The sequence below is a fragment of the Anastrepha ludens genome, chromosome 4, assembly GCF_028408465.1.
Source record: "Anastrepha ludens isolate Willacy chromosome 4, idAnaLude1.1, whole genome shotgun sequence".
Taxonomy (NCBI): Eukaryota; Metazoa; Arthropoda; class Insecta; order Diptera; family Tephritidae; genus Anastrepha; species Anastrepha ludens.
This window is the reverse complement of record NC_071500.1, coordinates 127,943,111-127,968,634: the sequence shown is the minus strand read 5'-3', so window position 1 is coordinate 127,968,634 and position 25,524 is coordinate 127,943,111. Positions and strand designations below refer to the sequence as shown.

The following is a 25,524-nucleotide window of genomic DNA, read 5'->3' as shown; positions in this document are numbered from 1 at the left end:
ACAGTCCTTGGCGTCTAAGCTTGCCTTGCTCTTCGTTTTCATTCGCTCGAGAAGCAGCGGAATTTAATCGCAATGTTTCACGCCTAAGCCTAGTTTGCTCTTCGTTTTCATTTGCTCTACGCAAAACTTCCCGCCTGAACAGATCAGCTAAACGACTCGCATGCGCTTCCTCTGACTCATTTGCTCTATTTGCTCGACTGTTTGCTGCCTTCTGACTATGACGACTGAGATGCGGCCTTTTACGGGAAGGCATTTCACTAAATAAAAATATTACATTAAAGAACAATAATAGATATTCAGTTTTTATAAACCAAAAATACATATATTATTCTATAGATTTTTTAATGCAATTCAATACATTTTCCTTTAACTTTTATAATCTAGAAATGTGGTATAGTAGTAAAACTTTTTGCAACTACGAACTGAAAAACTGCTGAAAATAACCAATAACAGTCCAACTTTTAGAAAAACGCACATGAAGCACGCGAAAACATTAAAATCCCACTTTTGTCATTCGATAGATTATTTGTATCACTAAATATATATGTAAATCACACCTAAAATATTTTTAGAACCATAATTTCTTCACATAAATAATCACTCTTACCACCTTTTTAAACTTTTGAAAGTGAATTTAATTATAAGTGGTGAATTGCTTATTATTATTTTAGTAATTTTAAATTATAAGATTGCACTTCTAAAAGCTGTTTGCGAATATAGAAATTACAATGGAATGCCTCAGCTGTTTTTTGTTTACATATTTACAGTGATGGCGATTAAACGATGATTTTATAACTTGTGGTGTACACTGTCAATATTTTCCGCTAGTTAAATTCGCACTTCAATTTGATATGTGTTGTTTGCTATTTTATTAATTTGGATTATTTAATATTTCATTTCAAAATAAAACTATTTTAGCTTACCTACGTAATCATATAGCTTTGAGTGTAATATTTATGCAGCTAAACCGGCATTATTATCTAGGCATGACGTAGTTTTTAACACGTTGACTGCCGAGCGAAATTTGCTGGTTATCACACAGCGCCGCAAGTGTGCATCACATATTTATATTTGAATTGTCATACATTATATATATATATCCTGTTATATGTTTTCAATTTTAAAATCAAACGACAGAAAATATAATTGACGCAATATTACACCAAAAACAATGCGCCGACACCCATTGCCCGGCGCGGCGCCATTGAAAAGCCATGCGCCGGGCAATGGGTGCCGGCGCGGCAGTCAACGTGTTAAGGCATTTTTTTTAAATAAAATTGGTATTTCGCTTAGATTGCTGGACTGTTTACTTACCGATAAAGCTTTACCAATAAGAGAATGCATTCAATTCGGCAATACCTCTATCGTTGATAATATAAATTCGTTTCTATATCAAATGGTCTAACCCCCATTTTTCTCTAAGCTCATATTTTTTCTAGGAGTACTAAATACTAACTTCATTAAACTTTTTACCAATTTTTGGTATTCTATATTACCATAAATGCGTCTAGTGATATGCAGTACGAAAAATCCCATTTGTATAGGAGATGTCACGCCCCATTTCTAGCTATCACCAGTTTTCATGCAGGTGTTAGGTATTAACCTTATACAATCTCTTACCAAATTTCAGTTGTCTAGCCCAAATACTTTCGGAGATATGGACAATGAAAAATTGCATTTACATGGGAGGTGCCAAGCCCCCTTTTTCGTTTTTCTCAGTTTTCTTGGAGGTGTTAGGGATTAACTTCATATAACCCCTTCTCAAATTTTATTGGTCTAGCCTAAATACTTCCAGAGATATGAACTATAAAAAATTCCAGTTGTATGGGAGGTGCCACGCCCCCTTTTTCGTTATACGCAGTTTTTCTGGATGTGGTATGGATTAATGTCATATAACCCCTTACCAAATTTCAGTAGTCTAACGTAAATACTTCCAGAAATACGGACTGTTGAAAATTCCATTTGTATGGGAGGTGCCACGCCCCCTATATATATCAAAATATTTTTAAGCCCATGACCATCCCGGTAAGGTATCCAGTTCGTGTTTCAAATTTGGTTACGATCGGTTTATGCGTTTAGGGCGCAAGTCGATCTATAGATACATACATAATTTGAATTTTATATATATAGAAGATATGTATATAATTGACGCGTACACCCGTTTTGGGTGTTTAGCCGAGCTTCTCCTCATATTTTTGGCGTGCGTCTTGATGTTGTTCCACAAATGGAGGGACCTACAGTTTCAAGCCGACTCCGAACGGCAGATATTTTTATGAGGAGCTTTTTCATGGCAGAAATACGCTCGGAGGTTTGCCAGGGGCGACCGCTATTAGAAAAATGTTTTTCTTAATTTTGGTGTTTCGCCGAGATTCGAACCTTCTGTCTCTCTGTGAATTCCGAATGGTAGTCACGCACCAACCCATTCGGCTACGGCGGCCGCGGAAAAATATTAAAAAATTATAAAAGAACTGCAGATATTTCACTTTGAAAAATTCAATTTTTTTAATATTGAAAATCAATAAGAAAAAATCGGAGGAGAAACGTGTTTCAAAAATTACAAAAAAAAAAAAATCCAAAAAGTGTTTAATAATATATATACTTTTTTCCAAAATTTTTGGAAGTACAAATTTTAAAAATTAGATACAAAAATTAAAATTAAAAACAAAAAACTAAAAAAAAGTTTGTGTAAAAATATTAAAAGAGTACTTCAGATATTTCACTTTAAAAAACTTTTTTTTATTCTTGATATATTAATATAATATAAAATTTGAGAAAATAACTGTTGTTTTTTTACTTATATCCTAAGTGCCTGAGGACACTCTGAGAATAATATGAGTTTGGGGAAAAAGGAATCCACTATTTTTGCGCAAATGGCTTACAACTGTTTTATGACCGATCTTTAGCTCCTGAACAAAGCTACGACTACTAAAATGCCGGTTAACTTCGATTATTTCTGTGACTTTATTGCCATTTGTTTCATTTCCATTGTTAACACACTGTAACTCACAACTGCATGGCACAAACAAAAAATAGCAAAATAATTTTTCTAGTGTGCAGTTCTAGTGTGCAGGTTGCAGTTCTGTGCCATTGATCAGAGTTATACAATACAAAAATAGAAAACTAATATAAAATACATTTATTCGCATGCGTTATGCGTTTTTTGACTGCGCTGTAAACACCACTGTAAAATTGTTACTCAATAAGCCGGTATCCAGCTGATTTTACAAAAACTAACAGGTGCGAAAACAAATACAGTAACAAACTAACAGTAACTAACTTCTACCAATTAATACTTTAATCTATATAATAATTATCGTTGACAAATCCCATTAAAATACTCTGAAAAGCAACGAATTTACAGCAATATAAAAAATTACGCCTGCAGATATGTCTTAATTTTTGGCGTACTCTCGCTAAAGTTTCCGACATGACGACTAAAGAGAGGTGTGTGGGCTCTTCTCAATACTGTCGAGGCTGGTAATTCCACGCAAGGTCATTTTGTATAACTGTACACACCTACATATATTTCATAAAGATATTTCACAGTTCTGTTGTCTTAGTTATATGTGTACATGTACATATAAGTACATATATGTAAGCACATACTGTCTCTGAAACTAACGGAAAACAAGTTAGTTGAAGTACATACTCGTATTTGCCCAACAACCGCTGCTAAAATAAACTTCCGTTTTGTATGAAAAATAAAAAATAATATGTATTTTGTGGCTAGCAACAAAATAACGCAATTCATGTAAACAACTAAATGATTATTAAAAACAAAATTTAACAACTGACGTAAGTAAATACGAGAAACAGCTAGATGAAGTAACTGAAGAAGGCTGAATTCAGAACCTATGCCAAGTGTATTAATTTATTTAAAAGTTATTAATATCCGTCATACATAAAAATTTAGTATAAATATTATATAAACCTTAGGTAAGTAATGCTCCTAAAGCCAGAGAGGCACGTTTATTATTACGAGTATTATCAAGAGTTTATTTATAAATTCAATTCTATAGTTAAAACAGATCGAACAAACAAAATTTGTGTTGAGTGGCTTCCACTTTAAGATATTTCTGCTTAAAAGGGCAAAAAAACATGTTATTTCAGGCGTATACACTTCATCCAAAGCTGCTCTAGTTTGTTGATCACTTCTGCATAATAGGATTTGTAAAATTCTCAAAAATAGGCATTCGTTTCGGCAATCACCTACTCGTTTGAATAAAATCTTTTTCCCGCCAGCCATTTCTTCAAATTGGAGCTCAAATAGTAGTCCGCATGATCCGAGTGAACCAATTCTGCAGAATAGGGGGGATGTGAAACGAGTTGGAATTCTATTTCCATTAATTTTGCGACCACAATTGGTGAGCCGTGGGCTGGAGCGTTATAGTGCATTTTTTTTTCTTCCACGAGATGCTAATGACAAAACCTAACCTCGATATGCGTCAGCGACTCATAGTAAGAGCGGAATTTTCTCACTTTCTTTTTTTAAGTGAAATTTTATGGCAGACATTTTTGTGGAATATTTCAATCCGTTATATATTTCTGTAATGAGGTTTTTTGGCCCTTTCGTCCAAAAGAGTCAAAAAAGACCCATCCATTGAGGAGTTAGTGGATTAAAATGTTCCACAAAAATGTTTTGAGTTATTTTTTACATAGAATTCCTAGACTTATGATGCATCTAAAATATAAAAGTTAGGAAGTTAATTAAATAATTAATTAAAATGTTAATTAATTACACAGTACGACAATTTTCAGGTCATCGGCTCGGGCCCAAACCAAACCAATTGCAAATGAATGTACTCATGTAGAATAGTAAAACCCCCAACTGGGTTTTAATCTACTGGGTCACAATTTTTTTTACAGTGTATTAAAGTTTCGCAATATTGATCAAATGCCATATTAAATAATCTGGTGAATCCAGTTCAAATATTGATTTTTCTTAAATTTCGTCTTAGCAGACTTTTAGTAAAATTCGACGATAAATTTGTTTGTAGAACATATTAACCCGTTGAATCCCACCGTTATGTGAATATTTAACCTATTTTTTCAAAAATTGTTCAAAAGCCCTCTTAAAATTGGTGTTAAAGGATTAATATGTTCTACAAAAAGATTCCTTGGAAAATTTCACTAGGGGTTGTCAAAGACATTGAGCACCTATGGGTTAAACGTACTTGAGAAAAATGTAACAAAAAAAACCATAAAATATTGCATGCATTCATTTTAACTATACCAAGCTTCCATAGGTACATATGATTGCCTGTGGGTATACACATAAGGACACATATATTTATAAGCATGTATGTATGTATATGTCATCTATATATGTAAATTTTGAAATATATATAATGTATATACATATATACATACATATGTATATGTATTTACTAATGGGTACTTCCAAAAAAAAACGTCAACCTAGTAAAAAAATTTAAAATGCCTTATTTTCTTTTCAACTTGATTAAGAAGCCGAAATGTGCAAAACTTACAATAGGAAAATGTCAAAAATTGATTTTTATTGTAGCCTCCCCAAAAAATGGTTCGTAAAAATCAATTTTGTTTTTACTAAGCTTTTATTAATACCTAGACCAAAAGTTGCTGTCGCACAGTGTTATGAAATAAAATAAAATCATACAATGATCAAGCTTTAAATTTTTTTTTCATATTGAAATGAAATACAAGCGCATGTACTTCTTTCAACTTCCGTGACATGGAAGGTATCCGCGTTTACCACATCAACCTTCCACAACTGACAGTAGCATTTGTCAAATACGTTTTTATAAAAAAAAAAAAAAAAAATACGACACGCACAAGTAACAGCCTTTCCTCTTATTATCATATTCTAAATGCACCTGTGTATACATCTGTACGTATGTAAATATATGTATTAGCACATTTTTGTTTTGTTTTGTCAAATGCGCTCGGAGGCCCTCCAAATTAACTTCATTTCTGCAACTGTATTTCCATACAAATCATTATTTAGGCAATTGTTTTTGGGTGTTTTTGTGTGTCTTTGTTTGATATTCTTCGTTTTTTTTTATGGCTAGAATTTGTATGCATATCTATTCGTGTACATAAGAAAAGGGATGTTTCAGCTGAGAATAAGTAATCATTAAAATATCTATTTTTCAAGATTAACTAGCGAAAACCCGCCCGTTCCGCCCGCATGTCGTACGGATCATATTTCTTCTCACTAAGAAAGAAAACAGTTTGTTAAGAATCAAGATTTAAAACTTTTTTTAATGCAGAAAAAATTCATTAGCTGAATAAAAGTGCTGATATAAGAGTTAAAATATTGGGGAAAAAAAAAGAACTTTCACCTTATAAACTTGAAGCCGAAAGTGCACAGATTCGAAACATCGGGCACGAAACACCAACGTGTTTTTCTAAATCCGGTTTCTCCTCGCCAGACAATGGCAAACCTCCGAGTGTATTTCTGCCATGAAAAAGCTCTTCACAAAAAACCTTCTGCATAAGTCTCTCTATTAAAATTTTAATTACTTAAAAGTTACAGGGTGATCAATATAGAGGTATCGGAATTTAAACTAAAATTAAACAACGAAAATTCACATTGATTGCGCAATCTTTATTATTTTTGTGTAGAACCATTCATGCCATTTATTTTTTGAAGATAGTCCCTTTCAAATGTTGGCCACAACTGCGCTATAATTCGGCCATGCGTAAACACCAATTTTGAATGATTCGCTGGCGGACTTCGGTCGATATCTCGTGAACAACTCTAGTAATGTTGAATTCCAATGCCTCAATCGAAGCATGGATTATCCTCAAAGTATTTAGACTTTACAAACCCTCACAAATCACAGTCCAAAGGTGTGATATCACACGAACTTGGTGGTCAACCTACCGGTCCGAGACGAGAGATAAATTGCACATCGAAACGACGCAATAGCGCCGTAGAGTTGGAACCAAATGTTTTGGAGATCATGGGCTTCAATTTCAAGCATTAAAAGTTGTTTACAATGGTGCGATAGCGTTCGCCATTCACATTGGGACCTGCCTCATTTTTTAAGAAATATGTGCCGATGATGCCTCTATCCTATAGGCTCCACCAAACGGTTGTTTTCTATTGATGTAATGGCTCTCCTTGAAAGGCTTCGGATTGTTCTTCACGCCAAATACGGCAATTGATCTTAGCGACGTAGCTGTTAAGCCGGAAAAGGGCGTATTCGCTAAAAAAAATCGTGTCCCAAAATTCGAAATTTCGGTCAGTTTTTCAAGCGCCTAACGACTGGTTTATGACACTTTGAAAGATCGGCCGACTTTAAATCCTGAACTAGATGTATTTCATACGCTTTCAAACCAAGATCTTTGCGTAAAATCGCCCAAGTAGTGCCATGAGATCGGCGCCGAATCGATTCTTCCGAGTCTTTGGAAAAGCTCTCATTTACAGCCACAATATTCTCCACACTTCGGGTTATACGTTGTCTAATCGGTTGAGTGTTATCCAATAATGTGAAATTATTCTCAACTTTGCCGATGGCCGAATATTTCGTTCGGTAGGACGGTTATGTACACCAAAAGTTGACCTGAGCGCACGAGCGTCGCTTTTCACAGAGCGTCGATTTTCGTAATACAATTTTACGATTTGTAAACGTTTTTTAGGCGTAAGTCTTTCCATGATGGAATGTCAGTAAATACTGAAAAAAATTATGTATTTAGTTTGACAGTAGTCACGCGTGACCTGTCAAAAAAACCCTATAGGAAAAAGTACCCCCATTCTTATCACTCTTTACTTTGACTTTGGTATTTGATGAAAAATCACCGGTTCTTTTTTTAAATACTTGTAATTTACAACGATTTTACCTTTTCTGTGAACAACAAAAAAATGAGTTATTCGTCTAAAAATTAAAAAAAAATTGAGTTGTTTTCACTTAATATATTTTAGAAGACTCACTAAATTTTAATTACTTTACAGAAATCATATTAACTGGTCATTGTTTAATAGGCAGCCACGCTAGAAGGTTAGGACTCCCGTACTTCGATTTCTGTAGAATCTGTCTTAATACAGAAGAAGAGGAAACAGTCAGACACCTTTTATGTGAGTGTGAAAGCTTAGCTATAAGGAGGCTTCGCATTCTTGATACGACATTTTTAACCGATGTAGCGGACATAGCGCATATAAAGTAACGAAGCTTTGCTTGTTTCTTAAAGCTACCGGATGGTTTGAAAAGGAAACCATGGGATAAGGATAAGCTCCAGTGGTATCACAATGGACTTACGAAAGGTCTAAGTGTGTCGTTGCGACAGCTACCATGCCTACCTACCTACAGAAATCATCAAATTGAAGATTTATTTCCTAGTTGCAAACTTTTTTTACTATAGTTTTTAATAAAAAATAATTCGTATCGTTCTAAATTATCACTTGCACGTGCATTTGAATAGTATTTTAAGCACGTTTTTTCAGTTTGCTATCTATTATTATAAACTTTCTCGGGTACAGTGCCCTAAACAAGTAATCGTGCATGCACTGGTAGCGTTACAAATGCCTCAAAACACGCAGAAATGATTTTTCCAACCACTAAGCTATTTCAGTTTTATATTTTTCCACCAGAAATAGATTTACACCAAAAGCGTGTTTCATTACTTTATAGCTCCATTTTATAGCGGCGCGCACTGTTTGTCGGCAATTTCCTATACATCTCAAATATACTTAAAATATATAGAAACTTAAAGTGGAGTAAACAGCGAATAGCTTATTGCTGTATGTATTAGCACTTCCTAAAACAAAACAAAAACAAATACAAAAAATTTTAAATTACTCCATTACCTAAGCAACGTTCCAATCGCCACTTCACTACGCTCGCCTAGTATTAGCGACAATAGCACATGCATCTGCACGAGTATCGTGTTAAATGAGTTTTTCAATTTTCCATATATAAATTAAAATTTTCCATTCAGTTCGATAAAAAGAAAATAAATAAAACATAACATCAAAAAAAGTGTAGCAATTTGTTAAAAACAAAAATAATAATTTTTTTGTGGCGAAACTAAAGAGCTGCAATTTGCCGGTAACGAAATTTGTGGAGTGAGGTTACTTGCGCTAAACCTGCATGCATTGTTTAAATACAAATGTATGTATGTGTGTATATGAAAAAAACAAAAAAAAATGTATATATACATACATATATATATATATATATATACATGCTATATAATTAAACTGTTGAAAACAAAAAAGGGAGTGACGTTAAGAGCAGTGTTACAAGGGAGCCAATATTTATAAAACCATTTCATTTAATGAATACTTATACAGACATACTAGGGATGCAATTTTTTACATTTTTATGATACCGCGATTTTCGGGATTTAAATATTTACTATTTTGCAACAGCCTAACTTGAAAAAAGGGTATCAATATTGCTTGAGAGGCTCTCCTATCATATAAAGACTTTTCCAATAACAGGTGTTATTTTGAATAGCCCGCTATTTCGGTAGATGGCACTTTTGAAGCTGCCATTTTTTGACATTTGAGAAGTAGAAACTTCGCTATTACTAAAAATGGAACGATACACGATTAAACAACGCATTGAAATTATTAAAATTCACTATACAAATGGTGAAAATTTGGTAGAGACGGTTTGTAAAACTCGAACATTTTTGGGTCATCGTGAAGCACTTTGTCGGATGGCAATACAGAAATTGGTGAAAAAATTCGAGCTGTTGTCGAAAAATCATCTTGAGTGATGAGGCCCATTTCCACCTCGGTGGCTCCCTCAACAAGCAAAATTGTCGGATGTGGGGCTCAGAAAATCCAAGAATCATTGTTGAAAAGCCTCTCTCTCCTCAACGTGTGACTGTTTGGTGCGGTTTATGGTCCGGCGGAGTCATTGGACCTTACTTTTTTCGAAGATGAAGCTGGAGCAACACTTACGGTGAATGGATTGCGCTATCGAGAGATGATTAACGTTTTTTTATGGCCGGAATTGGATGGTATTGATCTGAACAACGATTATTTTCAACAAGACGGCGCTACGTGCCACACAAGCAACGAAACCATTGATCTTAACATTGAATAACACCTCTTATTGGAAAACTCTTCACGTTCTGTAAAAAAAGTATCGGGAATTGCCCATTTCAAAAGCGCACGTTACACATATGTCTACATTATTTTTGGTGGAATGTGGGTACAACTGTCCCCTATAGTGTCACAGAGTTTGAGCGTGATCTATCAATTGGCTTGTTTTTGGCATTTAATTATATCAGTCAACCGCAGGTGTACTCTGCGATTTTCACTATGGATAAAAATATCGAACAAAGAAATGGTCTTAAATTTTGAGTGTTTGAACGGGATTTCGTATGCCGAATCGTTGAAAATGTTACAGAAAGTCTATGGCGAGTGTTCTTTTTTAAAAACACGGGTCTACGGGGGTATACGGCTTTTGTAGAAGGCCGAGAAGTCGTGAAAGATTTGCCCCGATCTGGGCGCCCATCAACGTCTTCAATGGATGAAAACGTCGAGAAAGTCAAAGAAATGGTGCTGTCGAACCATCATTTAGGTTTGAGTGAGGTAGCTCTTGACCTTAGCTGGTCTCGCGAATCAATTCACAACATTTTACACCATCAATTGGGCATGAAGCGCGTGGGTGCTCGACTCGTTCCAAGAGAGTTGAATTTCTTTCAAAAAATTCATCGGAAGAAGGTAGCTGAATGCATGCTTGAGCAAGTGAATTCGGACCCAACGTTTATCCAGCGCATTATCGCAGGTGATGAGACGTGGGTATATGAGTTTGACATGCAAACCAAATAACAGGCGGCTGAATGCCGCTATTCACATGAGCCGAAACCCAAAAGCCAAAGTCGAAGTCGGTCAAAAGTGAAAGTCATGCTACTCGTTTTCTTTGATTATCATGGTATTGTGCACTCGGAATTCATTCCAAACGATTCTACGGTAAATAAAGAATATTATTTGGAAGTTATGCGACGTTTGAGAGAGAATGTGCGTAGGAACAGGCCCAATTTGTGGAAAGAAAACTCATGGATCTTGCACCATGGTAACGCACTGTCTCACAAGGCTTATATTGGAACACTTTTTTGACCAAACACTCGACAAGTATCATCGAACAGCCACCGTATTCACCGTATTTATTCCCTGTAACTTTTTGCTTTTCTCAAATTTTAATTGCCACTCCGCGGACGCCGCTTTGAGAATTCGCTAAAGGAGCTGAAGAAAATCTCTTCAATCGCGTTTAAAAGGTGCTTTGATGAGTGGACTAATCGTTGGCATATGCATGTTGAGCCTAATTTGAAAGCGACAAAATAAATTTTGATGATTAAACAATTATTTTGCGTTTTATTGGACAATTCCCTTTACTTTTTTGACAGAATGTATAAGTACAATTGTGTATTGGTCCATGGTTTTTTTGCTTTTGTCAATTATCACCTAGTGCCCACAGCACTCATGCAAAGCAACAAACAACTGTGATATCTTCTACTCGGAAATCATAATTTGTGTGTTGTTTTGATAACCTTTATGGAGCTTGTCGCGCACAAGTACATAGCGAACATCGCTCCACCCACTAACAAAGATTGCAGCAAGGCTGCACTTCATGCAATTACAAATGTCTGAATATATGTGCATTTGTGTGCATGTATTTGTGTCGAGCTAAAAATAAGTTTCGCTGAATTCTGTTGATAATGAAATAATTTAAAATTCTCATTTAAGTGAATAGATAGAGTCAAAATAGGAGATTCAAGGAACTGCGGGTAAAAACTAATTTCAAATTTAATGGCGAAATATGGAATAATGTGGAAAAAAATAGTACATACATAGCTACTTGATGAAAATTCTCATAAAAGCATTTGGGCAACTAACAGAAAAATTCAATGAAATTCACACGGAAGTGAATTACTGAGCCTGTCCGATTGATTTAAGTTTTTGGAGATATTCGAGATTTGTTGAGTTGAACACTTCATACGCTAATACCAAAAAAGGATTGTTCTTAAATTTCCATACCGAAGCCAATGGAATTGGTTGTAAAGTGCAGGCTCAAACAGGTCTTCACTCATAGATGAATTAGCATACAGTCTGTGTCAGAAAAAAGGAATCGCGAATATTCATGAAGTATAAAAGATATATATTTCAAATTTTTTTACATGAAAGTATGTACAAAACTACGAGCCGCAATTACTCAATGAGCCGTGTAGTCTCCATCATTGTCGAGTATAGCATGGCATCAGCTTTTCTGCGTAGCTCGTCGACAAACACGACTAGATTTTGCTAACTTGACGCTTGTGAGTTGCTGGAAATCATGGATTGGCCTTCCGGCAAGATGCGTTTTCATAGTTTCCTACACATTTTCAATGGGGTTGATGTTTGAGAGCAGTGGTTTTGATGATGTGGGACGGTAGGTTATGTTCGCCTCCTTCAGTCGACGTTCGATAGTGTTGATACTCACATCTATTCCCTTTTTAGCAAGAACTGCTTCGGGTAGTCACAAAAAAGGGCACCGCTTAAAAAGTTGGACGATCACTTTATCCTATTTTTTTGTCGTCACTCGCTTCAAGTCGCGCTTGGAAAAGTCATCAACATTTTTGTACACCTTATACCGCTGATTTCACATCCCAACAACCTTTTTTGATTTTTTAATTACTTTTGCTGCCACGGCGTGAGATAATTTCGGCCCTTTCGAATGCTTGCATAAAAATATCGCCTCAAAACGCTTCGCGTACTTCTCACTCATTTTTGTTTAGTTGCGTTTACGGGAAAGTTTCGAACGACACTAACCTGAGTTAGCATTGGTATCGTAGCCCTTGAGTGGGACTATTATACAGCTAAAAGTAGAACGAAATATATCTTGAAGTTACAAGAAAAAAACCGGTTCTTTTCTTCTGACACAGACTGTAATTGGAACACAAAGTGTAAACTATGACCATCTACTGATTCTAGGGCCGAAATTTAGAGGATTTTTTAAATAGGTACAAGTAAACATAGTATGAACTCTCACTGGTATCTTAGCTGAGACGAACAAGCTTAGATCTGTCTTCAACTTATCTGTGGTTTCTTTTGAAGCAGAATGCTCCCATGTTGGGAGCTCCAATTATTTCAAATTGTTTCACAAGTGCACATACAGTTCTTTTTTGTTAAATGGAGAAAATACGCAACCCCGCCAAGTAAAAAAATTAATGCATTTTGCAGCAACTTCTAACTTCCACTTTATTCTACTAAAATTCATAAGTTATAAATCTATACATCTTTCTAGAAATTCTAGTTAAAAGCCATGAAATTGGTATAAAAACATTTGTGTTTTCCTTAAAAATTTCTCAAAAATCTTACGTGAATAGCAGAAGGCTGCAACGCGACAGGTAACAGAGAAAATGAACAATATTTTTTTCGTTTCCACGATATATTGAAAATTGAAAAGCTTTTTGAAGTGAAAACTTCTTTAGAATCGTTGGGAGTGATTTGAGACTCGATGGAACGAAAAAGCGACACTACGAAGCGTTATATGTTGATATACGTATATATGTGTGGCTGCGTACTGCTGAGCCACGCTAGTATAGTGAGTATTGTAGTATGTATACTACACTGCCTATTACTTGCTTTGGTGTTTAGTTCAAGCGTGATACGTATCCCAGCAAGAAGAGTGGTGGTCATATTACCCTGCACATAACCGCCACGCGTGGTCTGTAAACTGTCACTAGCCCCGCCCCTTTGCAATCACTTTGTTAAAAGCGTTGGGAAAATCGTGCCAAAAATTTTGTGTACGTGTGATTTTTTATCCCTTTCATACATATGGATTCGTTTGCCAGTGCCAGTTTTATATAAACGTAGCGACGAACAAAATAACTTTTAGGCCAGCGCCGGCAGCACAGCGCGATAGCCTAGCGGCTAGCAATGTGGGCTTCCGATCCAAAATCCTTGGTTCGAATCACAAAAAAAAAATTTTTGTTATACATTTATTTTATTTTGTTTTATGATATGTTTATGAGGAGAATTTTTTCATGGCAGAAATACACTCGGTGTTTTGCCATTGCCTGCTGATGGGCGACCGCTATTAGAAAAATGTTTTTATTAATTTTGCTTTCACCGAGATTCGAACTGACGTTCTCTGTGTGAATTCTGAATAGTAGTCACGCACCAACCCATTCGGCTACGGCGCTTATTTACTTCGATTGATGCAAAAATGAGTAAAAGTATTTGAATGAACTTTGCTTACTGCTTACACATTTGCCAAAGGTTGACAATTTGATTCTCGGCCTACTTTGATATCAAAAAGAGAGAAAAGATATCTTTTTGACTTATTGCTTTGATAAGTGGCTATCGTTTTCTTTTGTTCTATTTCTATTGATGCAAAAATGAGAAAAAAGATAGGAATAAAGTTTGCTTACTGCTTACACATTTGCCAAAGGTGACGGAGAATCAAAAAAAAAAGTCGATTTCCAAACAAATACGAGTGCATATGTGTTAGTAACAAATAAAAAAGTGTAATTGTGTGAGAGTTTCGGTCACGCAGGTTTTGCTGGGATGTATGTTTGTATGTATGCTAGTACGTATGTGTGCGCGCCTGCGTATTACGGAGCCACAGTGAGCGAGAAGGCATTATGTATACCTATACTACACTACCTAATACTTGCTTAGACCAAGCGTCCTACGAATGTTTGTGTGTATGTTAGTACGTCTGTGTAATATACGCGTTACGACGCTCATAATAGCAACCGCGTGTGCTGTATTGCGTCCGTATTTTTATATTCGTAAATATTTTCATTTTTAAATATTTACCGCAATTGCAGGCGGTGTTGCAATATACCACAATCAAAATGACGGTGCTCGTATTGTAACTCCACAGATAGATCTGAATGCACAGCAACTAGAATCACTGTCTGTTCAGCTCTCTAAAGTGGGAGAAATATGTGCATGCGAAACCAGATTGAGCAATGGAAAAACAGTTTTAATTGTGGCAATTTATATTTCACCGAATCAATCAATAAATAGCATCACGGAATTCATTCGCGAAAATTTGATAAAGTATACACCAGAACTATCGCGGATACATAGAAAAGATTACGATAAAGTTCCAATGATTTTAAGTGGCGATTTTAACGTAAATTTTGCATTGGACACAGCGGTTCCTTTAATTGACTTTCTCAATTCAACATTCAATTTAAAAATGTGTAACAATCGCACTGAATCGACAACACGATCAAAAACAACAATTGACGCGGTATTTCAGAGATAGGTTGACAACATCGAAACCAAAGCATTTGTATCATATTTTAGCTATCATAAGCCACTCGTATCAATTGTTGAAATTGAAAACATTGAGGATGAATAATAATAAAATGAAGAAAATAAAATATTAACTTTATAGCAATATTATAATGAACCTATAATTATCCCGCTCCTAATGCTGCTTTCGTCTCATTCTCTCTCAGTTTGTTTTACGGAAGGTATCACTTCTATCGCGTCTAACCGTTAGACTGGTATTTTTTTTGAATTAAACCATTCTTTACTTTTGTTATATTGATAGTTAAAAAAAAGTCGGGATCAAAGGAATCCAAGCTAATTCCAACTCGAAATTTCCATAACCTGAAAAATGTCGCGTGAGATTTCGTATGTATCTCACGGCAAAGTAGTACTCAGTGCACGCCGAGAAAACATCGCGCAACATGATGCCAGCAACCTTTTTTCACACCTACTTAAAATGCGAAACTCCTTCACAAAGAGTGCAAGTAAATCTTTTTTATATTTTTTAACGCCTCTCTTACGAAAATATGAAAATAAGAACACACTCCAAGCTTGACTTGTTTACAGTAGCACAGAAAACAAAATTATGGGACATATCACGCTGAAATTTGCCATGTAAGCTTATAAGAGTCAAACCACGTCAAGTGGGCCCCGAATTTTCCATCAAATTCCCGATTTTAAGATCAAATGCATTTTTGGATAGAAAATTTGTCACATAATAATTGCTGTGAATAGTTTTTTTTTTATTTCGCTTTTTGTTTATGTTATTAACAATTGAATTTTTTTGCATGATATTCTTGTAAAATCAATATCTCAGAAACTGCAATTGATAATTTGATGAAATTTATTTCGGTTACCGAAAAATGTTTACTCTACCGATTTAACATTCAAAGACTGTGTATTTATTGAAACAATAATTTTTAACAATAATTTTTATGAAAAATCGCAGTTATTTTTGCGTTCTTCACGCTCTAAATGGACAATATTACAGTGAGATTAAGCGCACAATGCTCATCTTTAATAATCTGTAAAAAAAACTTTGTTCATCCAATCCGTTCTGAAGATATCGAATTTGCTGTCAAACTGTGTAAAGTTTTGATGCGCAGTATAGTCTGATGCAACGCGACGCGCTTCGCAGTTGGCCTTGCATTGTCCCATGAGATCATACGCTAAAACGTATAGCACTTAAAAAAGACATACAAAAGGATTAAGGATTCAAAAATGAGGGGTTTCATTACTAGAATTTTTATTACATACATCCATATCTACATTAAAACATACAAAATTTAATTAGTAATAATAGTCTCGAAACAAGATGTGTCCTCGGAGAAGATTTTACTTCGAATCTTTTTGTTACTTGCAGGTTCGAAGTGATGAAATTGCCGCGTTTTTTTGATAGCTATTGCCTCAATTATTGTATTGCGTTTGGTTTTTTTTTCATATGCATCATGATCTTTTTGCGAACAAAAAACAAAAACAAAAGCTATCGATTTAAACGCACTCGAAAAGAGCTTTAGCATCGCGAATATGATTCCCAGCAACACGCTGCATACTAGCTTTTCGGGCTAGCCTTTTAACTGCTCCGCCGACCCCATCGCACGCTCCCTTTCCATGGGAAGTCGCGAAGAAATTCCATTCGGCTTCGATTCCGAAATCTTTTTTGTGTTAATATACAATAGATTCAAAAAGTTGATGATTTCTGCTATTATCACTGTGACATTCATATCACTTAATTTTGAAAAACCTCGTTTTTTTATTGGCGGTTCACCAAGTTCCTGTAAAATATAGTATTGTTCACCTTTTCTAATTTTAGGTCATTCTGAATTTCCTGGTTTTCAAAATTAGCTTCACTATCCGAACATTCTTCTGCATCAGAAGAAACTTCAGACTCATCGTTTTCTGCTCCTTGGTCAGCACTAGAAAAAATTAATCAAAATTTTCTGTCACAAATTTTGAGAACTAATTGACTTTATTTGCCTAAATAATATCTATTCAATGCACTATATATGTATACAAGAAGGCTATGAACGTTGTATATAAAGACATTCTGTAATATAGTAATTGCTGTAAAAATAAAATAAATACATATGTAAAAATGCAAAAAGTTAATATGCAAAAATGTAGGGTATGAATTTAGATATCCCAAAGATAGCAGGAAATCTTCATGCTATAAAGAAAGGGGAATTGTTTTACTCCAAATTTAACGCGTGCGGGCCACGGGCAATAATGAATAAGCCAAAACTACTGGATCGATTTTAATAATTTTTTCAGTGAGTGACATAGGGTATATATTTTATACCCGTGCGAAGCTGGGCGGGTTGCTAGTAAAATATAAATTGAAAATCAGGAAAAAAGAAGATTGTTTTTAAATTTCAAATCAACGCATATGAATAAACAATCGTCTTTTTTCCTGATCATCCATGAATTTTTCGTTTCAATTTATATGTTTTATTAAGCATTGGAGCTTTTTTAACCATTATCCATTTATATTTTTCAAAAAAAAAAAACGAAAAAAATTTTTTTTTCACGAACACATAATTTCATTCGGATTTCACATTAAATTCTCAAATTTCGTAAGAAATTATTCACTGTTCCAAAATCCACTCCAAAAAAATTCACAAACAATTTTTACATGTTGCACTTACGTTTTTTCCTTATGGCATCCAAATCAGAAAGAAATGTAGACCCATTGTGACTCACACTGTCAATCTGACAGTTCAGTTCCGCCCCAAGCGTTAAAAAAGTAAGCGACATTATGGCTGGTTCAAAAGAACGCTGTACCCGTTGCTAGTGCTCCAACCAAACTTTACGAAACCCATTTTCAATACTTACTTAACAATGTGCGTAAGTTTGGTTTAATTCGGTGCAAAGACACGGCGGGTCCACGTTTTGGCATATATTTCCAGACCCTAGTCATCAATAGGTATGAAAATTACCCCGTATTAAAGCACTTATCAACAGCTTTCATTTGATACCCATATTGTGCACACACAACCAAAGGTTACCCGGGTCCACGTTCTGACCTATATCTCGAGACCCCAGTCACGGAGCGGCATGAAAAATACTCTGTACTAAGGCATTCACCAACAGCTTCAATTTGATATCCATATTGTACAAACACATTCTAGGATCCACGTTTTGGTCTCTATCTCGAGACCCTAGTCACGGAGCGGATGGAAATACTCTGAACTAAAGCATTCACCAACAGCTTCCATTTGATACCCATATTGTACATACACATCCGAAGGTTACCCGGGTCCACGTTTTGACCTATATCTCGAGACCCTATCTACCAATAGGTATCCAAACTATACGGAAACCATCTTCAATACCTCCTTAACAATGTGTGTAAGTTTGGTTTAATTCGGTGCAAAGACACGGCGGGTCCACGTTTTGGCATATATTTCCAGACCCTAGTCATCAATAGGTATGAAAATTACCCCGTATTAAAGCACTTATCAACAGCTTTCATTTGATACCCATATTGTACATACACAACCAAAGGTTACCCGGGTCCACGTTTTGACCTATATCTCGAGACCCCAGTCACGGAGCGGCATGAAAAATACTCTGTACTAAGGCATTCACCAACAGCTTCAATTTGATATCCATATTGTACAAACACATTCTAGGATCCACGTTTTGGTCTCTATCTCGAGACCCTAGTCACGGAGCGGATGGAAATACTCTGAACTAAAGCATTCACCAACAGCTTCCATTTGATACCCATATTGTACATACACATCCGAAGGTTACCCGGGTCCACGTTTTGACCTATATCTCGAGCCCTATCCACCAATAGGTATCCAAACTATACGGAAACCATCTTCAATATCTTCTTAACAATGTGTGTAAGTTTGGTTTAATTCGGTGCAGACGCGGCCGGTTAGCGAACACACACAAAAAGTTGACTTTATTTTATATATATGATTTTTTTCAGTTTGTGTCCGAAAAATCCAAATATCTTACGGAACCCTATTTTTTTCCAAAATAAAATGTAATCCATGTTACTCGTGGATGATGTAGCTTTCGAATGGTGAAAGAATTTTTAAAATCGGTCCAGTAGTTTTTGAGCCTATTCGTTACAAACAAACAAACAAACAAAGTTTTCCTCTTTATAATATTAGTATAGATAAATATCAAGATTATACCCACATGGACGTGGACGTATATACGCTGCGCTTTCAGTAACACTTCCATCTCTATATATCTTCATACGACATGATTTGCAAACGTATTTACCGATATATTGTTGAATTTTACATCCAAGTGAGCGGTTATTTGGCACAAATTATGACGTACGTAATTATGACCTTTTTTCCCCAACGGATTACAACACTCATCAGGTCGAACCATTTTCATAACAATACATAATAATTTTTTTCTAACCTCAAAGCATAGACAACATACTAGGAATCACAGCACACTGACACTAGAAGTTGCGGCGACTGTACGACTCTGCAAAGCCATGTTCATGCAAGTTCGTTTTCGTGCGTAGTGCCTCGACTGACAAAAAATTCGATATCTTCAGAACGAATTGGATGAACAAAGTTTTTTTTACAGATTATTAAAGGTGAGCATTGTGCGCTTAATCTGACTGTAATATTGTCCATTTAGAGCGTGAAGAACGCAAAAATAACTGCGATTTTTCATAAAAATTATTGTTAAAAATTATTGTTTCAATAAATACACAGTCTTTGAATGTTAAATCGGTAGAGTAAACATTTTTCGGTAACCGAAATAAATTTCATCAAATTATCAATTGCAGTTTCTGAGATATTGATTTTACAAGAATATCATGCAAAAAAATTCAATTGTTAATAACATAAATAAAAAGCGAAATAAAAAAAAAACTATTCACAGCAATTATTATGTGACAAATTCTCTATCCAAAAATGCATTTGATCTTAAAATCGGGAATTTGATGGAAAATTCGGGGTCCACTTGACGTGGTTTGACTCATAACAGTCCTACCAAAAAACAAAAAAATTATTTTAGCCATATGTCATCCGCGGACCGTTTTATTGATAACGTCTCGTTCATATTTGAGCAGAAGGTATATGTAAATATTTGTACTCACCATCCATTTTTGTTTGCAGGCTACGTGGCGAATCCGGCAAAGAATCTCCATCACTATTCAAACTATACGAATGTTCCGACTTGATTGGCTGCAAATTGAATAGAGCATCTGACATGAGCTTATCATTTAGGATCATAACTGCCGGATCCTTCATATCGCGTTCCATAAACCAATCGTGCAAATCCGAATCTGTAGAGATTTTCAGAGATTCCGTCTAAAAGAAAATTAATAAAATAAAAAGCAATTAGCTGAGAAGAAAATTACATTGTAAATGAGTGTCTATGCACTTAAAATATAATAAATGAAAGCTAAATGTGGCATTACTATAAATAACTTAATTATTATGAATAATAATATTGCACAAGCTCCTATTAGGTAAGCAAAGATAAGCCCTTGAACATCCAGTCAAACCCAAATTACTGATTGGAATTTTCTACTTATTCGCTTTCGTGCTTTTACGGAGAATTTAAGTTTGCGCAAAATGATTTTTTAATATTTTTCTATCTATACTTTTTTAAAGCTAATCTATGAGGGCGTCAATCGTTTCGTAAATTTTCACTTTTCTCTTTTGTATTTGTAATTTTAAGGCATTATATGCATGTGCATGTGTTGGCAGCAACAGTGCAGCGCCTTTTTTAATTTACTTTAAAATAATGTTGCTTTTGAAGTAGCAAATACCTAAGTTAGTTTATTTACGTTTGCGCACCAATCTTATCAGTATTTCTTACTTATTTGACATGCTTCGAAAATTACTTCGCCAGCGCTGAAAACTCATAGACACATAGATATGTACATACATTGTGTGATTGACACTTTTGTTACATTACCATTTAATACTTTTAAAAATTTTTCTTGTTTTATGTGTAGGTGCGTGTTCATCCTTGGTGATGATAATGTACCAGCAGACTCTGTATGCTATCGCTTTTTGAAGTTCGGCGCTTTGCTGATAGTGGAAGTACAATTAGTAAGATTCAATCATAGAAAACACAAATATAATTTTAATTTGTTTTTGATGATACTCGTATGTACATGTTTTTTTTTGTGTCTGGTGAATTTAATTTTGTTTTGTTGATAATTACGGCGCTTCCGCGCATGTAAGGGCGCCTATGAATATATATTTCAACATAGTTTTATTAGGCTTGAAATATTGCAAGTGCAACTAATGCGTTTAGTAGAGACTACAACAACAAATTTTTCACTAAATTCCCTGCTACTACACTAGTTGGCTTCTGGTGTCTTCAGAATAATTACTGATTGGTGTTCCTTCATTTCTCGCTCGCTTAGCCACTGGCTAATTTTGCACTTCGGTATCCTTCATAGTGTCAATTTTACCCCACTACATTCCCTTCTGCGTCGCTTCGGACTAAATAGTGTTGAATACGACAGTTGAAGCTGTTAAGTTGACTGTGTACCTATAATCAGAAAGTACCGAGAAGGTGATGTTGACTGTTTTTTTCGATTGCCAAAGCGTAGTGCACCTTCCATCGGGCCAGACGGTCAATAAAGAATATTATTTATCCGTTTTGAAGCGTTTGAGAGATGCTGTAAGTCGCAAACGGCCGGAAATGTGGGCAAACAATTTTTGGATTTTCCATGATGATAACGCGCCATCGCACCGAGCCCAAATTGTGCTGGATTATTTGACCAAACACCAAGTAAATACCATCATGCAAGCACCGTATGATTCACCTGATATAGCCCCGTGCGACGTCTTTTTCTTTCCCAAGTTGAAGTAACCACTTCATGGAAGGAGATTTCCGTCGACAGAGAAGATCAAAGAGAAAGCGACGAAGGGGCTGAAAGCCATCCCTTCGTCGGCCTACCAGGGGTTCATGAAGGACTGGGCTAAGCGTTGGCACATGTGTGTTGCTTCAGATGGGTGATATTTTGAAGGATATAAAATAAATTTGCCTGAAATTTAACTTTGTTTTGTTTTATTTAAACATTTCCGACAAGCTGCATCAATGAAACACAAAACTGTAACCTTACTCGTGTTGCGGCTGGAGAATTCGCAAAAGAGGATCCTCTTGCAGACTTGGCCGTCGATTGGGATAATAGTGAGCTTGATTTTGCTGTTGTTGTAACAACAAAAAACATTCCCAATCAAGTTTTGTGAAATACTGCCAAATTGACAACCCCTGGACGTACGTAAATACCGTTCGATTCGACAGCTTAAAACCAACTTTTGTGAGAGCTTTCAATTCAACTCCAAAACTAGTAGTAATGAGCTCAAGAGCCTTGTTTTGTTATTAGTGTACAAGGAAATTTGGCGAAGATTTTCCCCGCCCCCCCTTGTTCACTCTTCTCGGGAGCATAGAGCTTCGACAAGACTCAACCTTGCGTTGGTTTCATTAATCTATTTTGAGATCTGACAGGATAGGTGTTTAACCTGTTCCTACCAGGACTAAATAGTGGGAATGACCACCAGCCTTTGCTTAGGAACAACGCCTTCTTACTGCCATCTGTGTTTCACATTTTTCTGCTAGAAGGATCGCACAGATGGTTGAGGACTTCGCTAAATTTGGTGTGTCTGCGCTATTACCGCGGTTGTCCGCTTCCTCTTGCTGGCGCCACTGATGCAATGTGTAACTGTATGTTTTTATTTGTTGTTGTTTGTTTTAGCAGCCACAATGCAAGTAATGCTTTGAATTTTGGGCGGGAGTAAGGATTGGAAGGATTAGGTTTTTGGATCGATAGAATGCGTACCCATTATTGACAATTGAGGTAACTTTCATGAAAAGTTTTCGCTTTAAATGCTTTTCTTCTTTCAACTTTAATCCATGCAAATTTATCGTTATTTTTCTTCCAACCAACAAAATGAGTTTTGCTTTAAAATGCCTGTTTTTCGCAACTGCCTTGGAAAGAAAAAAGAAATGCCAGTCCCGAAAATATAGCAAGGTTTGTGCATCACTATCTGGAGTGAAGCCTGCAAATTACTGCACCAGAAACCGACTCTCCTCATCCACCAAGTTCCGTCGTCGACGCTCTTACAATTTGGCAATTGATTCAGACTTTTCCTACAGGGTTTCTGTTTGCATTTCACTCACGTGGGCTCTTCTCGGTATCGATAATAAAGTTTCTCACCTTTTCGTTTGCAAAGCACTCGATAACCGAATTTGAATAAATAAATAAGAAGAGAAAAGATACAAGTATGAGGTTCTGGAACTGTATAAGGTGTGAGTTTATCAGTTTTATGGAATGATGCCCAACAACTACTTACTGATGTGCAATACATAAGTACATACATATGTACATCCGGCTGAACGCTCATTGAATTTGAAAAATATTTATTGCAAATTCTTAAGGGGGGCCTCTACTGTAAAACTTAAAAAAAATCGATTTTTTACTTTTTGTTGAAACATACTCAGAAACAACTCCAGAATGTTCCATGAAAATCTTAAAAAGAAATCTTGAATAGTTTTCAAGTTATAAAAGTTTTAGCAAAGCAGGTATAAACTGAGCGCTCGAGCGGTTTACGGTCATATGCGCTTGTTTAAGCGTGTTTTTCTCGAAACCACGTTTTCAAAATTGCCCACATCACAGCTCCGTGAAAAATTAACATATCAAGCTCAAACTTTGATAGTATATTTTTAACAATATTTACTAGTTTTTAAAGCTATGGTGGGAAAAAATTTATTATTTATAACCCCTTTTTTAATAACAAAATGACAACAAAAAAATGTCGATTTTTTAAAAAACTTCAAAAATTTTACAAAAAAAATTTTTTTTTGCAAGTAATAGGCTTAACAACTAAAAATAATGATATATAATAAAAAAAAATTGGTTTTTTTCATTTCAGATTTTTTTTAAATGCGCGACAGTGTGGGCAGATTTCAAAAGGCGTTTCGGGGGAGCGGCTGTACAGCTGCCATTTTGAAATGAAAATAAATTTAAAAAATTTTTTTGTACACTCAAGACCTGTGTTTATGTAACCCTAAACTTTTTTTTACTAATTAAATTAATACAAGTATGAAAACAAAATCCATGAAAATTTGATTTTTACAGTAGAATCCCCCCTTAACGTCTATCTTATGTATCCCTTTCCGACCGTGTACGCACAATTGTGCGTGTAAGTTTAAATCCTAATATTTCCGAAAATATCTGCGCTAGTGCAATTTAACCTGATATACACAATTCTGCGAGCTTTTTTCTTAATAAAAACACAACGAACAGTTATTGGTGTCCGTTATTTTTCGCGAATTTCGCTATTTTGATATTGCATTTCAATCATTTGCAAAAATTAATCGAAAGAGTAAGTTAGAAAAATTATTTAAATTGTGTAAACCGAGAAATTTATATTTAAAAAATGTGTTATCATAATAATAACAAAACAAGTTTTAATTAAAAAGTGAAATTAAGTGTATTTTTGTGACGTTAATTAATGTACAGCCAGTTTAGTTTGAAGTGACACAATTGTGCGTGTTAGGACTTTTTTAACGAAATATTTGTTTTTTTTTCAATCAGAGCAATTGACTGAATACGAAATATTGGGTGCACTATTAGACTCGGATTTGGAGAACTCGAGATGCTACTTGGGAGTTACCTGGCGCGCACAGTGAATCTGCAAATGATGAAAGTGATGACAGTGACGAAGGGAATGTCGAAGGTACTGAGGAACCACCAAACGAAAACAGCAATCGCCGCGAAATTTGGAGGAAAAGACCATTTCAAATAAATCTGGAAGAGAGTGCTTCCATTTCTGTGGAAGTTAATATAGATGTGGAGTCCCCTAAATACTATTTTTATAAATATTTTAATGACGACTTTTTTAAATGCGTTGCGGAATACACAAACAGATACCATATGTTTTCGAAAGGAAAACCACTTGGGACTACAATTGGTGAAATAAAGAATTTCTTTGGCATAAATATTGCGATGGGCTGCATACGTTATCCGAGATTGCGCATGTACTGGGAGACTAAACCGAGGCTTCCAATTGTTGCTGATACAATGTCCCGTGATCGCTTTTATCTTTTGCGAATGTGCCTCCATGTTATGGACGAAAATGAAGTGCCAGAAGCAGAGAAACAATCAAATGTTTTTTGGAGGATTAATCCATTAATTGAAGCTGTAAGATCGGCATGTCGGAGCATTCCTAGAAAGCCAAGAGATAATTATTCCATAGATGAGCAAATGATCCCATTTACTGGTCGTTGCCCCGTGAGACAAAGCCTTCCTAACAAACCTAGAGGAGTGGGATTAAAGAACGAAGTATTAACGACATCTGAAGGGCTGGTAC

At 35.5% G+C, this 25,524-nt stretch overlaps 1 protein-coding gene across 2 annotated transcripts in view; it reads right to left on the bottom strand.

Annotated features, from left to right (window-relative positions):
- Positions 1-20,519, bottom strand: part of LOC128861131 (cyclic AMP response element-binding protein A) — a 34,121-nt gene extending 13,602 nt beyond the window's left edge. For both annotated transcript variants that reach the window (XM_054099046.1, XM_054099047.1), the window contains exon 1: positions 20,286-20,519. In XM_054099046.1, the coding sequence (XP_053955021.1) occupies positions 20,286-20,451 (166 nt within the window). In that variant the 5' untranslated portion in view covers positions 20,452-20,519. The remainder of the gene's footprint in view (positions 1-20,285) is intronic.
- Between the last annotated feature and the right edge of the window lie 5,005 nt (positions 20,520-25,524).